The following is a 15,899-nucleotide window of genomic DNA, read 5'->3' as shown; positions in this document are numbered from 1 at the left end:
ACTCATTTTCATTCAAGGGCCACATACAGACCAATTTGATCTCATGTGGGCCGGATCATTAAAAAGATGGAGGGAAAGAAGGAAGAAAGGAAGGAAGGAAAGACAGGCAAAAGGAAGGAGGGAAGAAAGGTAGGAAAGACAGATGAAAGGAAGGAAGTAAGGGAGGACAGAAGGAAGAAATGAAGGAAGGACAGAAGGGAGGATGGAAAGAATGATGGTAGGAAGGACAGATGGAAGGAAGGAAGGAAGAAAGGAAAAAAGGAAGAGAGGGAGGAAGGAAGGGGGGAGGAAGGAAAGAAAGGAGCGAGGGAAGAAAGAAGGAAGGACGGAAGGACAGATGGAAGGAACGAAGAGAGGAAAAAAGGAAGGGAGGAAGGAAAAGAACACAGGAAGGAAAGTGGGCCGGATTGCTCCCCTCAGCGGGCCGGTTCTGGCCCACGGGCCGCATGTTTGACACCCCTGCCTTAAAGTTTTTAATTCTATTTGTATTCTACTTTCTTATTCTACTTTCTTGTCTATCTATCAATCCGTCCATATTCAGTAGTTTAAGCTCGGGTCTGTGGTTGGGTTCAGGTCCCAATAGATGTGAGTGCAGTCTGCAGTGTTTGGGTCTCAATTTAAGCAGAAGGTCACGTCTGACATTTTCGTTGCGTTGCATTTTTAATATTTAAAAGAACTCGACGACAAGCACTTTTCAAAATGTCACAGCTGTAGACATCACTATGACTGCGTTATCTCTTATACCGCTGCAGATTAAGTGGGGTAGCTATTTTCCGGTTTGAAAATGGCTCACCGACAAACACTTTAATATATTATAAAAATGAAACAAAAATGATTCTGTTAAGGATAGATTAGATAAAGTCAAGGATGTTGACTTTGGTGCTCTCACAGTCCACAACTCTTTAAAAAGATGGAGACTGGCATTCTACGTCTAACCAAAGAAGCACGAGAAACTATGAAAAGAAAAGAAAAAAATGCACTGAAAAGGTAAAAAGAAGGATTCCTGTTGCATCTATTCTGGTTTAACCCTCCTGTCGTCCTCCCGGGTCAAATAGACCCCATCTTTTTTTGACTGTTCCTTCCGTCCTTCCTTCCTTCCTTCCTTCCTTCCTTCCATCCTTCCTTCCTCCCTCCTTTCCTTCCTTCCTCCCTCTTTCTTTAATCTTTCCTTTGTTCTTCCCCTCCTTCCCTCTTTCTTTGCCCCCTCCTCCTTCCATACTTCTTTCCTCATTTCCTTCCATCATTCCTTGCTTGCTTCCTCCTTTCCTTTCCTCTCTTCCTTCTCTCCTTACTTCCTCTTTTCCTACCTCCCTCCCTCCCTCCTGTCCTTCCTTCCTTCCTCCTTCCTCCTTCCTCCTTTCCTACCTCCCTCCCTCCCTCCCGTCCTTCCTTCCTTACTTCATTCCTCCCTCCCTCCTTCCTCCTTTCCTTCCTTCCTTCCTTCCTTGACCTGAGAACAACAAAAGGGTTAAGAGACATTGCAAAAGTAAAGTCTGTCTCTTCTAATGCTCCGTTCTCATAATGTATGTAAAAACAGAGTGAGTGAGATTGAAGAAACAGGAAGTAGAGGGAAAGCAGTAGAAAAAAAAGCTAGACATGCATTTACTTACTGAGCACATAGAGGGAGAGAGCGAGGCCCGCCAAGCAGAAACCCTCAAAGAAGCGCAAGGTGCTGAACATGGTGACGTTTACAGAGAAGGCAACACTCAGACCAAACACCAGCATGAACAACACCGAGAGAATCAACACCGGGTGTCGACCAAACCTTTAAAAAACCGAGAGAAGAAGAAAAATGAAAGATGTGGCAAAGTGTTAAAGAAAACAGAAGAGAACAGAAGCTTTTAATGTGTAGTTGAATAACAAGAGATCATCCCAGTCATTGTTTCTTCCAGACTCTGTGAACTTCCTGGTTTGAAGGGGGTCAGTGGGTCAGTGGGTCAGGTCAGAGCTGAGGCCTCACTGGCCGCCACATTTCTTTGCATTGTTTCCATAGTAACTGATCCCAAATACAATGTGCTGATTTTTTTTCCCACGAGCAGCTCAGACCGCAGACGTGACAACAATGTACTGAGAGGACAACAGCGCTAAATGTAAAGTAAAGGGTCAGTTCACCCAATTACAAAAGGACATTCATCTTATTTTCTGCCAGCTGTGCAGAGTTTTAACTCTATTTATCCATTTAGTCCAATTATCTGTCTCCATTTCTGCTTCCAACCCACTTGAATGGGGAATGCATTGAAACCTGACATTGAAAGAACAAAGGCTTCAACAGCAACATGTCTTTATTAAAATTATCTCCTATAGTTACTCTGGATAGATCATAGACTTCACCGTCAACACTTTTCCTTAGAGCTACTTAGAGTCTACTTAAGAAATAGTTGACAATGAAGTCTGTGGATTAGCCAGAGGAATCGCTCCATTAATGGTAATATCGCTCGGACAGTTGGTCTGGTTAGCGACCGATATATGTCAGGATTTTCATGAAATTTAGTTACATATTCAAGGTTCCCCAGAGGATGAATTGTAATAACTTTTAGGCTTCTCTAATTCCAGTGGTTTGGCTTATGGTAAAACACCAGCAATACTAATATTTCCATCAGTCCCAGTCATTGTGTTTAGTGCCAATTATCAAATATTAGCACACAAACATTAGCATCAAACATCAGCATATCAGCCCAAGAAGTTTAGTTTAGTTTATTTGGATCCCCATTAGCTGTTACCCAGGCAACAGCTTCTCTTCCTGGGGTCCAAGTGTTTGTCAGATAGTCAAAGCTCTTTAGGTCTTATATCTATCCAACATCTCTATTTTGGGAGGTCCAGCCTGTCAACTTTTGTAACTTTCCCACACCAATCATTGAAAGATTACACCCACTTGACACTGTGAAAGCTCAGGTACATGGTGCAACACTATAATATATAAAAGCCTTAAAAATGTACTCTGTGTTCCTCTCCGAGAGTTTTTTTCTTGAACATAACTCAACACTTAGTGTGCTGATGTTTCGCTTTTAGGTCAAAGCACTTCTGGGCCTAAATACCGCATTCACGTCCTGTGGGATTGATGGGAAATATGGGAAAGATTCTCATGTTTACAACTTGCGAGTGTACATATCGGACACTTCAGGACAGTTGATTACAGAGCTGGATGAGTAATGGATAAAAATGATGTGCGCTAACAGCATAACACTAAAATAAATCTACTTTGCGGACTTTGGCTGATCCCTGTTTGCTACATCTTCAAGTATGTTTGTATTGTAAAGTGACTAATTGGACATATCAGCGCTTTCAGAATAAGAGTCTCTCCAGTCGTAATTATGACTTGGATGTTGGCGAGAACACAATTTAAAAGTTGGGATCTTCTAAATATGATAGCTCTGTATGACATGAACACAACATACAGTAAATACAGCCTCGTAGAGCTGCTTGTGTGGCTGTACGTTCTTATTTTGTTTAACCCTCCTGTTGTCCTTGAATCAAGGAAGGAAGGGAGGAAGAAGGAAGGAAAGGAAGGGAGAAGGAAGAAAAGAGGAAGAAGGAAAGAAGGAAGGAAAGGAGGGAGGAGAGAGGAAGAAGGAAGGAAGTAAAGGAGGGAGGAGGGAGGAAGGAGGAAAGAAAGGAGGAAGGAAGGAAGGAAGAAGGAAGGAAGGGAGGAGGAAGGAAGTAAAGGAGGGAGGAGGAGAGGAAGAAGGAAAGGAGGGAGGAAGAAGGAAGGAAATGGAGGGAGGAAGGAAGGGAGGAAAGGAAGGAATGAAGGACGGAGGAAAGAAAGGAAAATAAGGAAGGGAGGAAAGAGAGAAGGAGGGAGGGAGGAAGGACAGATGGAAGGAAGGAAGGAAGGAAGGAAAGAGAGAGGAAGGAAAGAAAGAGAGAAGGAGGGAGGGAAGAAGGACAGAAGGAAGGAAGGGAGGGAGGAAGGAAGGAAGGAAGGAAGGAAGGAACAGTCAAAACAGACGGGGTCAATTTGACCCGGGAGGACGACAGGAAGGATGCATTTTAAACGTTTCAAGCCACATAAACAAAATGCCGTTCACCTCCATTGAATTGTGTTGAAGCAGAAATCTCAAAGACTGATGAAAACTTGACTACATGGATAAATATCACAAATAATTTATAGAAAACAAGTTTTTTGGAATTTTTTTTTTACATTATTTGGATGAAACAACCCTTTATATGGCTATGTAATGCAAAGCTGTATGAGACACAAAACAGAAATGAGGGGCGGCAGCATACCAGTCAGCCATGACACCCATCACTAGGTAGCCAAATATGGAGCCCACCAGCAAAGAGAACTTGGCAATGTGAACTTTCCAGGCCGAGTCACACACCAGGTTCCACTGAAACACGGACAAAGACAGAGAGAGAAGAAGAAGCATTAGTCAACTTTACAGAGAAAACCACCCACAACAAAGATGAAAGGGAATTAAACATCAGCTGCTGATTTATTTTATTTATTTTATTCTGAAATCTGCACAGAGACAAAAAAAAAACAAAAAACGTGGGCATCTCCCATCAGAAGTCTGACTCACTGTTTTGATAATTCATGAAGGCTGACGAGTGTGCAAACATGCTACGAACGCTTCTGAAATATTCAAATCAGATGGGCATTTTGAGAAAAGAATAAAAAATAAAAGAAGAAGAGGAAATTCAAGCGTGAGAGCAGCATGTGTGTGTGCATGTGGGCGCGTGTCTATAATAACAGAAATCAATAGTTTTGCACTCTTTCCTTTAAGCCCACGGGTCAGTGAACACACCGCTGCAGCTCTCAGCATCTGAAACTCAGCCAAGGACACATGTGAAAGCACGATGTGTACTCTATATTTATTGCACGACCGTGAAAGTATCTACAAGAGCCCTGCAGTGAATATAGCGTCAGTGTTTAGCAACGATTTACAGAACATCCCACTGAGCCCCCCCGACCGTGCAGAGGAGCAAAGAGGGAGAACATAAGGGGATGATTATTGGTTATGACTGATGATTTTGGTTGTTAAATGGCTTTGTGGTGTTTAAGGAACATATTCGGCATGGGTTTATTATTTACAGGCTGTTAGCATCGGCTTTTAGCATTAGCTATGAAAACAGACATCACACTGTTTCTATAGTTACAGTTTGTTTTTGTTTTTTTAATCCATTAAATTTGATTAGTCATGAAAATTGGGTATTTTGCACTAGTGCAAGGCAGGAGTAACCTGTTAGGTGGTCTCCAGGGGGGAAACAATTACCCTTATTAACCATCCGATCCTCCACTCTATGAGCAAAACAAAAATTTAGTCTATGCTGGAATAGATCTTCTATACTAGTCCGACATTTGCTGTTAGATTTGTGGACTGAGTGAGTGTTTAACCCTTTCATGCATAGAGATCACTACAGTGGAAAGCTACTCAAAAGCAGTTTATTATATATATGTATGTATGGATCGATTTTGATGGATTTTGATACATAGTTTCACTTCAGCCATCACAGTAGACACTAATACATCATCTGCAGTAACTTTGCTGGTTGCTGGTTATTATGATGTCATGTCATGTAGTTTGATGAAAAAAGGTTAAATAAACTAATTAGGAAACAAGTCCTGACTGAGGATATCATAATCAATGCATGAAAGGGTTAAATAACTATTTTGACAGTCTTTTTATTGTTGATATCCTTTTTTTTAACGCAAAAATGCCAAAAATGTGATCGATCCAAGCTCTCAGATGTGAGAATATGCTGCTTTTAGACTGTTGGTCAGACAAATAACACATATCCTGACATCACATTGTGCTCCATGCAGCATATTGTGATGGACAACGAGTCAAATTCATATTATTTTCGACACTGGTGTGCTCCTAACTTTGTGGCAACAGTGTGGCAACGTCCTGTCCTGTTTTAACTTGACAGTGCCCCCCCCCCAAAGCCAGGTCCAGTTGGGTGTTAAAGAACTTGACTAGTCTGCACAGAGTCCTGACCTCAACCCCTTCAACACCTTAGAGATGAACTGGAACACGGACTGCATGTAATGAACTGTCTTGCTGATTGTGCTGAGGTTAAATGGGAGCAAATATATCATAGAAATGCTTCACAGAGAGGAGTGAAGGTTGCAGCATATTAACTTCTATTGTTGTATATGTAGAAAGAGATGCCTAGGAATCTAATATAGGTGTAATACAGGGGTGCCACATTGAGCCCAATTTGATCTGATGTGGGCCAGATCATTAAAAAGATGGAAGGAAGGAAGGAAGGAAGGAAGGAAGGAAGGAAGGAAGGAAGGAAGGAAGGAAGGAAAGAAGAGAAGTCAAGAAGGATGGAATTAAGGAAGCAAGGAAGGAAAAGAAGACAGGAAGAAAAAATGGAAGAAAGGGAAGAAAGACAGGTGGATGGAAAAAAAGAGTTAGGAAGGAAGTAGGAAAAGAAGACAGGATGCAAATATGGAAGGAAGGAAGTAAGGAAGGACAGATGGAACAAAAGAAGGAGAGAAGACAGGAACAAAAGATGGAAGGAAGTAAGGAAAAGAAGACAGGACGGAAATATGGAAGGAAGGAAGACATGAAGGAAAGTGGGCCGGATTGGACCCCTTGGCGGGCCAATTCTGACCCACGGGCCGCATGTTTGACACCCCTGGTGTAATAGACCTTCTTTTCCTTAGACCTTAGACTCTTTTCACAGGGATTCAAGATCAAGTCAGTTAGTAGATATTGTGGTTTAGCAGCCTACAGTATATAGTGCATCTCCACAGTTACATCTTCAGTTAAATTAGCACCAACCAGTAGACACACACTAAGCACAGGGCTTTTAAGGACCCTATAGCCTCTGGGCCCTGGGGAAGTTCTCCCAGTTGGTAATCTAGCCTTGCAAACTAGAGTTTAGTCTGATGTAACACATCACAGTGGAGCACAGTTCACTGATCATTTCACTGCACTGTGCTGACCATTCATTTGAATATTTCAGATGCAGTTTGACATTCGTGTCACCTCTGCTGTTTTTTTTATCAGTGTTGAAAATGTCTCAGTTTGTATTGTGATATTGATTTCGACCATATCTTACAGCCCACACACACACACACACACACACACTCACACACACACTGATAAGATACAAGGACATAACATAAACATGCCCCTGCTGCAGTTCAACTATAACACACACACACACACACACAGACAGATACACACAGACAGATACACACATGCACACACACATTGATAAGATACAAGCACATAACATAAACAATGCTCCTGCTGCAGTTCAACTACACACACACACACACACACACACACACACAGATACGCACAGACGCACACACACACACACACACACACACACACACACACACACACACTCACTGATAAGATACAAGCACATAACATAAACAATGCTCCTGCTGCAGTTCAACTACACACACACACACACACACACACACACACACACACACACACACACACTCAGTTCTCAGTCAGCTGTGTTAGCTCCTTCAGATTCTGCTTTTGGTCTAAAAACTGAGACTACTGGCAGTGATGATGAAGACACAGGATGGTGAGGATGATGATGGTGATGAAGGTGAACAGAGGGGTTTTTTTTCCCTCTCAAAGAGATGTACTCTGGGCCTATCTGGAGCTCACTCGTTACCTTGGTAACCACATTCTGACTAAGTCCCGTCTGCAGCTCCAGCCTCCACTCCTTGCAGGCGCACAGCATAAAACCGCTGCCGTCGCCGTATCCCTCCCCGGTGCCATTGCCTTTGCCTTGGAGTGCGTGACCCCCACCGGTGACGGTCACCGGCGGGGATCCCACGGTCCAGTTACTATCATTCGCCAATGGCTGTACGCACGTGCCATTGGGTTGCGCCAAGAGGAAATAATCCGAAAACTGACTAAAGCCGATGAACAATGCCGGTATCCAGGTCAGGACCACGAGCTGCTTCTGATGTTTCCCGAAACCCCCCAGAGACGGCAGAACCGAGCCGTCGATGTGAGGTAGAAGCCGGGGTACTGGGTGCTCCAGCGGGGTGAAGCCGTTCTCGGGCGGGTGGTCCTGCGCCTCCGTCCGGCCGGCTGCCATCACGGCCCGGCCCCAAAGAGAGCAGCTGGGCGCAACAGCGGGTGAAGCAAAGCCCCCACTCTGCTGCCGTCCGTGCGCTCTGCGTTAAGCCCTTTGACACAAAGAAAAGCCCACAGCGCAGATAAATCCTGTATGTAGCCAACAAAAGATATAAGCCAAAATAGGGGGTCTCCAGTCCGTGCGGGCGCACCGAATCACCGAACGATCAGCCTCATGGTGAGGGGGCTCCAAGCGACCAGGGGATGTCCGAATAGAGAGGCAGTGTCAGGAGGAGAGGGCAGCGGGGAAGCTCCCGGAGAGGAGTGGACTCGGACAGGCAGGCATGCTCACCGGCATGAGCTCCCACAGCGGGATCCATCCATGTGAAACTGAGCCGGGCCAGGCCTGCAGGTTTTTGGTATAGAAGTGGAAATATGGAGCTACATCCAGACTGGGATCATCTAAACATCTGCTGGTCCTTCATCCAGGAGCTCTACAGGTCTCATACCTGTCCAAACGGTGACCTCCTGGTCCTGGAGGTGCGCATCACTTAGTTACTCATGTGCAGAATATCCGCGCCTCCTCTCATCGCCGGTCCACTTGGAGAGGGTCCGTTGAGTTGGGGGGACAATGTGGAATGTGCTGCTTGGTTTCTCGCCGTCTAGTCAATGGGACACGGTGCCAAAGCAGGGCTTGGAGCAGAGATGGAGAGAGGGAGAGAGGAGGAGGGGGTGGGGACAAACCCCGCCCTCCCCCGGTCGCGCTATGCGCTGTGATTGGAGAGCCTTCAAAGGGCGACTGCACCACTGACGGGCATCTGCAGGCAACAATGATCTCCTTTGTGCAGCCTCTGCCCTCTCCTCTCAATGTAAAGCTTGTTAGAATTACTCAATCACTCACGTTTCCCATCGATTGGAGATAATTTATGATGTGACGATCAAGTGGAGAGGTTACTCCTGGGTTTTTTGGGGGGGTGGAGGGGGGTTCGCTCGTCTCATGGAGGCTGTTTTGCGTCATATGATGTTTTTTTTTCATGAGCGTCATATAAATAGGCAGTATTAGTTACTGGTTTGAGGAGACAATAGAAGGATGTCAGGGTTTTTGGATGATGTGCAGCCAGTTAGCCGCGCGGGGGCGTCAAATGATCACAGTACACGCGCCCTTGCATCAGTTAATTAAACCTTCAGCATTTAAACAAGACACACACACAAAAAAGAAAGAATAATAACCCACTCTGCTGGATTATTACTGCGAGGCAAGGCAGTCATATTCTAATGTATGAGAAGGGATAGCATCATTACGGGTGTTGATGCGCCCGCAGCTGCTCCCAAATGGCTGAGTGTGAGCGACCTTGAGATTCAAGTGAGTGACAGATTTTCCCCTGACGCTGAAGAAGCCTGCAGCCGAGATAATGTGTATGTGTGTGTGTGTGTGTGTGTGTGGGCTGTCATAGGCTACTTTTGGGGACAAATATCATCCTTTCGGCACAGCTTGTCCAATGAAAGATATCCTGACTGCACTATAGAGACTTCTTAATCTTAAGTGTGTGAAGGAGGGATATCACAGCTCCTTCCTCTCCCTGCAGCTGTCAGACTGTACAATCAGCACTGCTCCCAGTAAACCTCAACCCCCCCCCCCCCCCCCCCCCCCCCCCCCCCCCCCAACCTGGACAATTGGACACACTGCACTTTATAGATAGATAGACATTAGCCTTTATTGTCCCAAGGGGAACTTCGTTTAATGTCAAATACTCTGCTATATTAGTATTTCCTGTATAAGGTTAATGCTTATAATTTCAATTGTGTGCAATATTAATATTTATTTCACTTTAATCTGTCACCTCTGGTATATTACCTGTCAATACCAATATTACTCTTTTAAATAATGTCACGATTATATTTATTACATATTTTTTACTATTATTGTTCTTTATCTCTATATTACACTGCTGCTGTAACAATGCACATTTCCCCATTGTGGGACTTATAAAGGAATATCGTATCTTATCTTATCGTATCTTATCTTATCTTATCTTATCTTATCTTATCGTATCTTATCATATCATATCATATCATATCATATATCATATCTTATCTTATCTTATCTTATCTTATTGGAGACAAAAACTTGTAAAAAAGCTGATTTTGGATCAGTGGTAAAGGTTAGGGTTAGAATAAGTCTCCAGGAAATGAATGTAAGTCTATGTAATGTCCCCAAAAGTGACCATGGTGTGATTTGTGTGTGTGTGTGTGTGTGTGTGTGTATGTGTATGTGTAGGTGTGTGTGTGTGTGATACATTCTTGTGTGTATTAACCTCATGGCAAACAGTTTAGTCCTGATGCCTCTGAATGACATGGAGCTGGTATTCAGGGTGCTGCTGACAGTGTAACATAGAGGTGACAACTTGTGCTCAGCTCCTGCTCATATCTCACCCACTTCTTCATCCTAACCCTCCTCCCTCCTCCCTCCTCCCTCCTCCTCTTCCCTCCTCCTCCTTCTCCATTTTGAAAGTTATTAAGTCTCCGAGGGGTAGAAAGGAGGAGGAGGAGGAGGAGGAGGAGGAGGAGGAGGAGGAGGAGGCTGAGAATAAGCTGAGGAGGCTGTGCGTGTGTGTCATCTGTTACAGTCTGCCAACCACACCCATATTATAGCACATACCAGAGCTGGCTCAGGCATTCCCGTCGCCCAGAACAGAATGTGACCCCCCCTCCCCCCCCGAAAAAAACACCAACACACCCCATACCAAAAAAAACATTAAAAAAAAGAAGTGAATTAAAATATATGTCAGCAATCCTTTAAATAATTTATGGCACTCATCATACTATGTTCACGTCAACATGATTTATTGATGATCAGTTGCTCCATACTGCCATTTAAAAGATAACATATAGATTTTATTGTCCCTTTAGGATTAGGAGGTCTGTTTTGACTGTTCCTTCCTTCCTTCCTTCCTTCCTTCCTTCCTTCCTTCCTTCCTTCCTCCCTCCTTCTCTCCTTCTTTCCTTCCTCTCTCTTTCCTCCCTTCCTTATTTCCTTCCTCTCTTTCCTCCCTTCCTTCCTCCCTCCCTCCTTCTCTTTCTTTCCCTATCCCGCCCCCTACCTCCCTTCCTTCCTATTTCCTCTGTCCTTCCTCTCCTACCTCCCTTCCTTCTTTTCTTTCCTTTCCTTTCCTTTCCTCCCTTCCTTCCTTCCTTTCTTCCTTAATTCTTTCTCCCTTCCTTCCTCCCTCCCCCTTTCCTTCCTTCTTCTCCCTTCCTTCCTTCTTTTCCTTCCTTTCCTCCCTTCCTTCCTTTCCTTCCTTCCTTCCTTCCTTTCTCCGTCCTTCTGTCTGTCCTTCCTCCCTCCCTCCCTCCCTCCTTCTCATCCTTCTTTCCTTCCTCCTGGAGAAGATGCACAGATGTACTACAGGCTGTTAAACTGTAGTTCATTAATAAATGATTCATAGTTCCCTCTAAAACCACAATGATCATTTTTATGTTCAGATTATATTCAAATGAGACATAACATGAGCTTTCCTAAATATTGAACCTATTCCTCTGTTCTTAAATGACCATATTATTGTTATTTCATGTTGTTTGAGGCCCATTTGTTTACAAAAATACGCATTTTACATTGCTGCATAGTTTTTATACATGTATATGCAATAGTTTTTACTCTTAATATGTATAAATGCATATATTGTCACTCTTATCTATTATATATTTATTAGAGCTGCAGCGATCAGTTGATTAGTCAACTGTCAGAAAGTTAAACTGAAACTAACTGGATCACTTTTTCATGCACATATATCAAACATTTTCTTGTTACAGCTTCTCATGAATGATGATTTGCTGCTTTTATTTGTCATAATTGATAGTGAATTGAATATCGTAAGCTTTTAGGCTGTTAGTCAGACAAAACAAGCAGGCTGAGCAACTATTCACTATTTTTTTTAACATTTCATGGACTGGTTAATTGATAATAAAAAATAATCATTAGCTGCAGCCGACAATATTTATCATATACTCTGAGATTAGTATTACTTTGTCTTCATCTGCTTTTATATTTGCAAAACACTTTGTAAACTTGTTTTAAGTGCATACAGAATATAGAAATTATCTTCCACACACAGGAGACTTTATTTGTAATGCTGCATAGTTCTGTAATGATAATTATAATGTAGAAGGAGAACATGCTGTTCACTTTGTTGGACTTACAAGTTTCACGTCTCTGCGTCACACACAGCTATGTAACATACACCTGACATGATTTGTAGTAAGTGGACTCACATATTAACCCTTGTGTCGTCCTCCAGGGTCAAATTGACCCCTCCTACCCTCATTCTTTGCTCCGTCCTCCTTCCATCCTTCCTTGCTTCCTTCCTTCCTCCCTTCTTACTCCTTTCTTTCCTTCCTTCCTTCTCTCCTAAATTCCTTCCTCTTTTTGTTCTTACTCCCTTTCTTCCTTCCTTCCTTCCTCTCTCCCTCCTTACTCCTTTCTTTCCTTCCTTCCTTCCTTCCTCCCTCCCTTCCCTCCTTACTTCGTTCCTCTTTTCCTCCTTACTTCTTTCTTCTGTCCTTCCTTGACCTGAGGACAACAGGAATGTTAAAACACACTGCTCTAGTCCGCCAGTTGTCCGTTACATCAGAGACAATCTCCGCTGTCAGACCACAAGTGAAAGAATTCCTCTGTATACGCTGAGTTGGAGCAGCAGCATTTGTTTTCCATGCGACCAGTGACCCAGATTGGTTCAGGTGTCATGTGACAAGTAGCTAACTGACAGCCCCTCCCTCCCCATTCACCGCCTTCTACTCCCTCCACCCACCTACCCCTCCCTGGCTCTGTCTCCATACCCCCAGGAGACATATCCATGTCACCCTGCCGCACAGGTACACTACTGTCACAGGATCAGTGATATGGCTGCCTGCTCCTCTCTCCAGCCAGAACCACAAGAAGCAGACAAAAGCTCAATATTCACAGCAGCTCGGTGTCTCTGGATGTAAAGTTTATTGTAAATGATGCATAATAAGAGTAAATATGGGCGATCCGGGCGGCCATGTTGTGACTGAGCTCCTCTCGGTTCTCACAGTTTTCCCAGCACAGTCACCTCTTTCACATTTGGTGCAAAGTCCCTAAGGCGCTGCATGAGTCTGATCTTTGTCTTATTCTCTCTCTCTCTCTCTCTCTCCCTCTCTCTCTCTCTCTCTCTCTCACCCCCCCCCCCCCCCCCCCCCACACACACACACATATATACCTGCACAGGTGCAAAACACAAGCTCAAGAGCTCTTCATGTAATTCTCCTCGCCCTCTATTTTCTTTTTTAGTTCAACCTTCATTCGGAGTCTTTAATTAAAAAAGAAATACTGCTGTCAAAGCCTCTTAAATAAAAGTCCTAACTCGTCCCTTTATATCAGTGTGTGTGTGTGTGTGTGTGTGTGTGTGTGTGTGTGTGTGTGTGTGTGTGTGGTGTTCTTGTTGCTACGTAGCCAACTCCACCCTAACCTTCACTGCAGACTCAGTATTAGTACATTCAAAGTGTGTGCAAATAATATGTGTGTATACAAAACAAACCACATTATGTACAGCTTCAATAAGAGAGAGAGAGAGAGAGAGAGAGAGAGAGAGAGAGAGAGAGAGAGAGAGAGAGAGAGACAGAGAGACAGAGAGACAGAGAGACAGAGAGACAGACAGAGAGAGAGAGAGAGAGAGAGAGAGAGAGAGAAGGAGTGATACTGATGGAGTCTTTTAGTGCTTCTCTCAGTTTGTGTTGGCACAGATACTGTATATTGTAGATATGTCATTTCTGGCTGTAAGGGCTTTATTGTTCCACATGCACTTTATTGCATTTGGTAAGTGATAGCATTGTTTGTTATTGCTGTAAAGGCCACCACTACCACTAAAGCTGGCAATTTTCTATATATATAAGTATTGAGTGTGTGTGTGTGTCTGTGTCTGTGTGTGTGTGTGTGTGTGTGTTTGTGTGTGTGTGTGTGTGTGTGTGTGTGTGTGTGTGTGTGTGTGTGTGTGTGTCCAAAGCCTCACATATCTTCCTCCTCTCTGCCGTAGACCTTTGCTGTTGTCCAAAAACAAGTGCGCTTCGCCGCTGCACTGAGTGACATGTTCCTTCATCACAAAGAGTTTCCTTCCTTCCTTCCTTCCTTCCTTCCTTCCTGCCTTCCTTCCTTCCTTCCTTCCTTCTGTTTGTCCTTCCTCCCTCCCTCCTTCTCTCCTTCTTTCCTTCCTCCTTTTCTTTCTTTCCCGCCCCCTACCTCCCTTCCTTCCTTCTTTCCTCTGTCCTTCCTCTCCTACCTCCCTTCCTTCTCTCCCTTCCTTCCTTCCTTCTTTCTTTCTCCTTTCCTTCCTTCTTTTCTTTCCTTTCCTCCCTTCCCTCCTCCCTCCCTTCCTTCCTTAATTCTTTCCCCCTTCCTTCCTTCCTCCCTCCTCTCCTTCCTTCTTCCTCCCTTCCTTCCTTCTTCCTCCCATCCTTGACACGAGGACAACAGGAGGGTTAAATATTTAGCTGGCAATTTTCTATATATATATATAAGTATTGAGCGTGTGTGTGTGTATATGTGTGTGTGTCCAAAGCTTCACATATCTTCCTCCTCTCTGCCGTAGACCTTTGCTGTTGTCCAAAAACAATTAAAAACACATCAGTGAGCTTCGCCGCTGCACTGAGTGACATGTTCCTTCATCACAAAGAGTTTCCTTCCTTCCTTCCTTCCTTCCTTCCTTCCTTCCTTCCTTCTGTTTGTCCTTCCTCCCTCCCTCCTTCTCTCCTTCTTTCCTTCCTCCTTCTCTTTCTTTCCCGCCCCCTACCTCCCTTCCTTCCTTCTTTCCTCTGTCCTTCCTCTCCTACCTCCCTTCCTTCTCTCCCTTCCTTCCTTCCTTCTTTCTTTCTCCTTTCCTTCCTTCTTTTCTTTCCTTTCCTCCCTTCCCTCCTCCCTCCCTTCCTTCCTTAATTCTTTCCCCCTTCCCTCCTCCCTCCCTTCCTTCCTTAATTCTTTCCCCCTTCCTTCCATCCTCCCTCCTCTCCTTCCTTCTTCCTCCCTTCCATCCTTCTTCCTCCCTTCCTTCCTTCTTCCTCCCATCCTTGACACGAGGACAACAGGAGGGTTAAATATTTAGCTGGCAATTTTCTATATATATATAAGTATTGAGCGTGTGTGTGTGTATATGTGTGTGTGTGTCTAAAGCCTCACATATCTTCCTCCTCTCTGCCGTAGACCTTTGCTGTTGTCCAAAAACAATTAAAAACACATCAGTGAGCTTCGCCGCTGCACTGAGTGACATGTTCCTTCATCACAAAGAGGTTTGAGCCATTTAGAAAGTACACTTTAGATACATTATCAGGCTTTGGATACTCTCACACACACATTCATAATGCTTTTAGATACATCAGCTCATTCATTCGGCTCTGCACAAAAGATTTGTTTGTTGCCATATCCTTTATAGCAACACCTGTGCTATTATATAATCTTATGGTGCCATTTTGAGGCCTTTATTATTTCAGTTTAATGCAAACTAAATGAATCCTTGCTGGTGTTGCACTCGACCACCAAGATCAATCTTTGCTAAACATTACCTGCTGATTTATATCATATTTTATAATAATGAATATTTTCCCATATCTAGAAGCATAATTACATCCATCTTCTTTCTGCTGCTGCTTTCTACAGGTGTGGTCATGGGTGTTAACCTGACTTGCCTTTTGCCTGGAGGGTGTCGAGCTGAAGACGCCGCGCCCCTGCATGAATGCAAAACCAGCTCTGGGTTGTTGTTGTCTTCCATCAACACTGCAGTATAATAAGCTTGACAGATTTGTGATGCTTATCGGTTTTTTGTCTTAATCCGACATCTTCAGCGCGGGAGTCACACTCATGACACACCCTATTAGATTCCAGTATTC

The 15,899-nt window shown here is 44.0% G+C and overlaps 1 protein-coding gene across 1 annotated transcript in view; it reads right to left on the bottom strand.

Moving 5' to 3' along the window:
• The window catches only part of LOC128361503 (solute carrier family 22 member 23), a 30,731-nt gene extending 22,700 nt beyond the window's left edge, over positions 1-8,031 (bottom strand). The window contains exons 1-3 of the mRNA XM_053321992.1: positions 7,600-8,031; positions 4,228-4,331; positions 1,611-1,765 (exon numbers count right to left, since the gene is read on the bottom strand). Coding sequence (XP_053177967.1) covers positions 1,611-1,765; positions 4,228-4,331; positions 7,600-8,031 — 691 coding nt within the window. The remainder of the gene's footprint in view (positions 1-1,610; positions 1,766-4,227; positions 4,332-7,599) is intronic.
• Between the last annotated feature and the right edge of the window lie 7,868 nt (positions 8,032-15,899).

This window comes from Scomber japonicus, chromosome 7, assembly GCF_027409825.1.
Source record: "Scomber japonicus isolate fScoJap1 chromosome 7, fScoJap1.pri, whole genome shotgun sequence".
Taxonomy (NCBI): Eukaryota; Metazoa; Chordata; class Actinopteri; order Scombriformes; family Scombridae; genus Scomber; species Scomber japonicus.
Note: the sequence above shows the minus strand (reverse complement) of the source record. Positions and strands in the feature narration are given on the sequence as shown.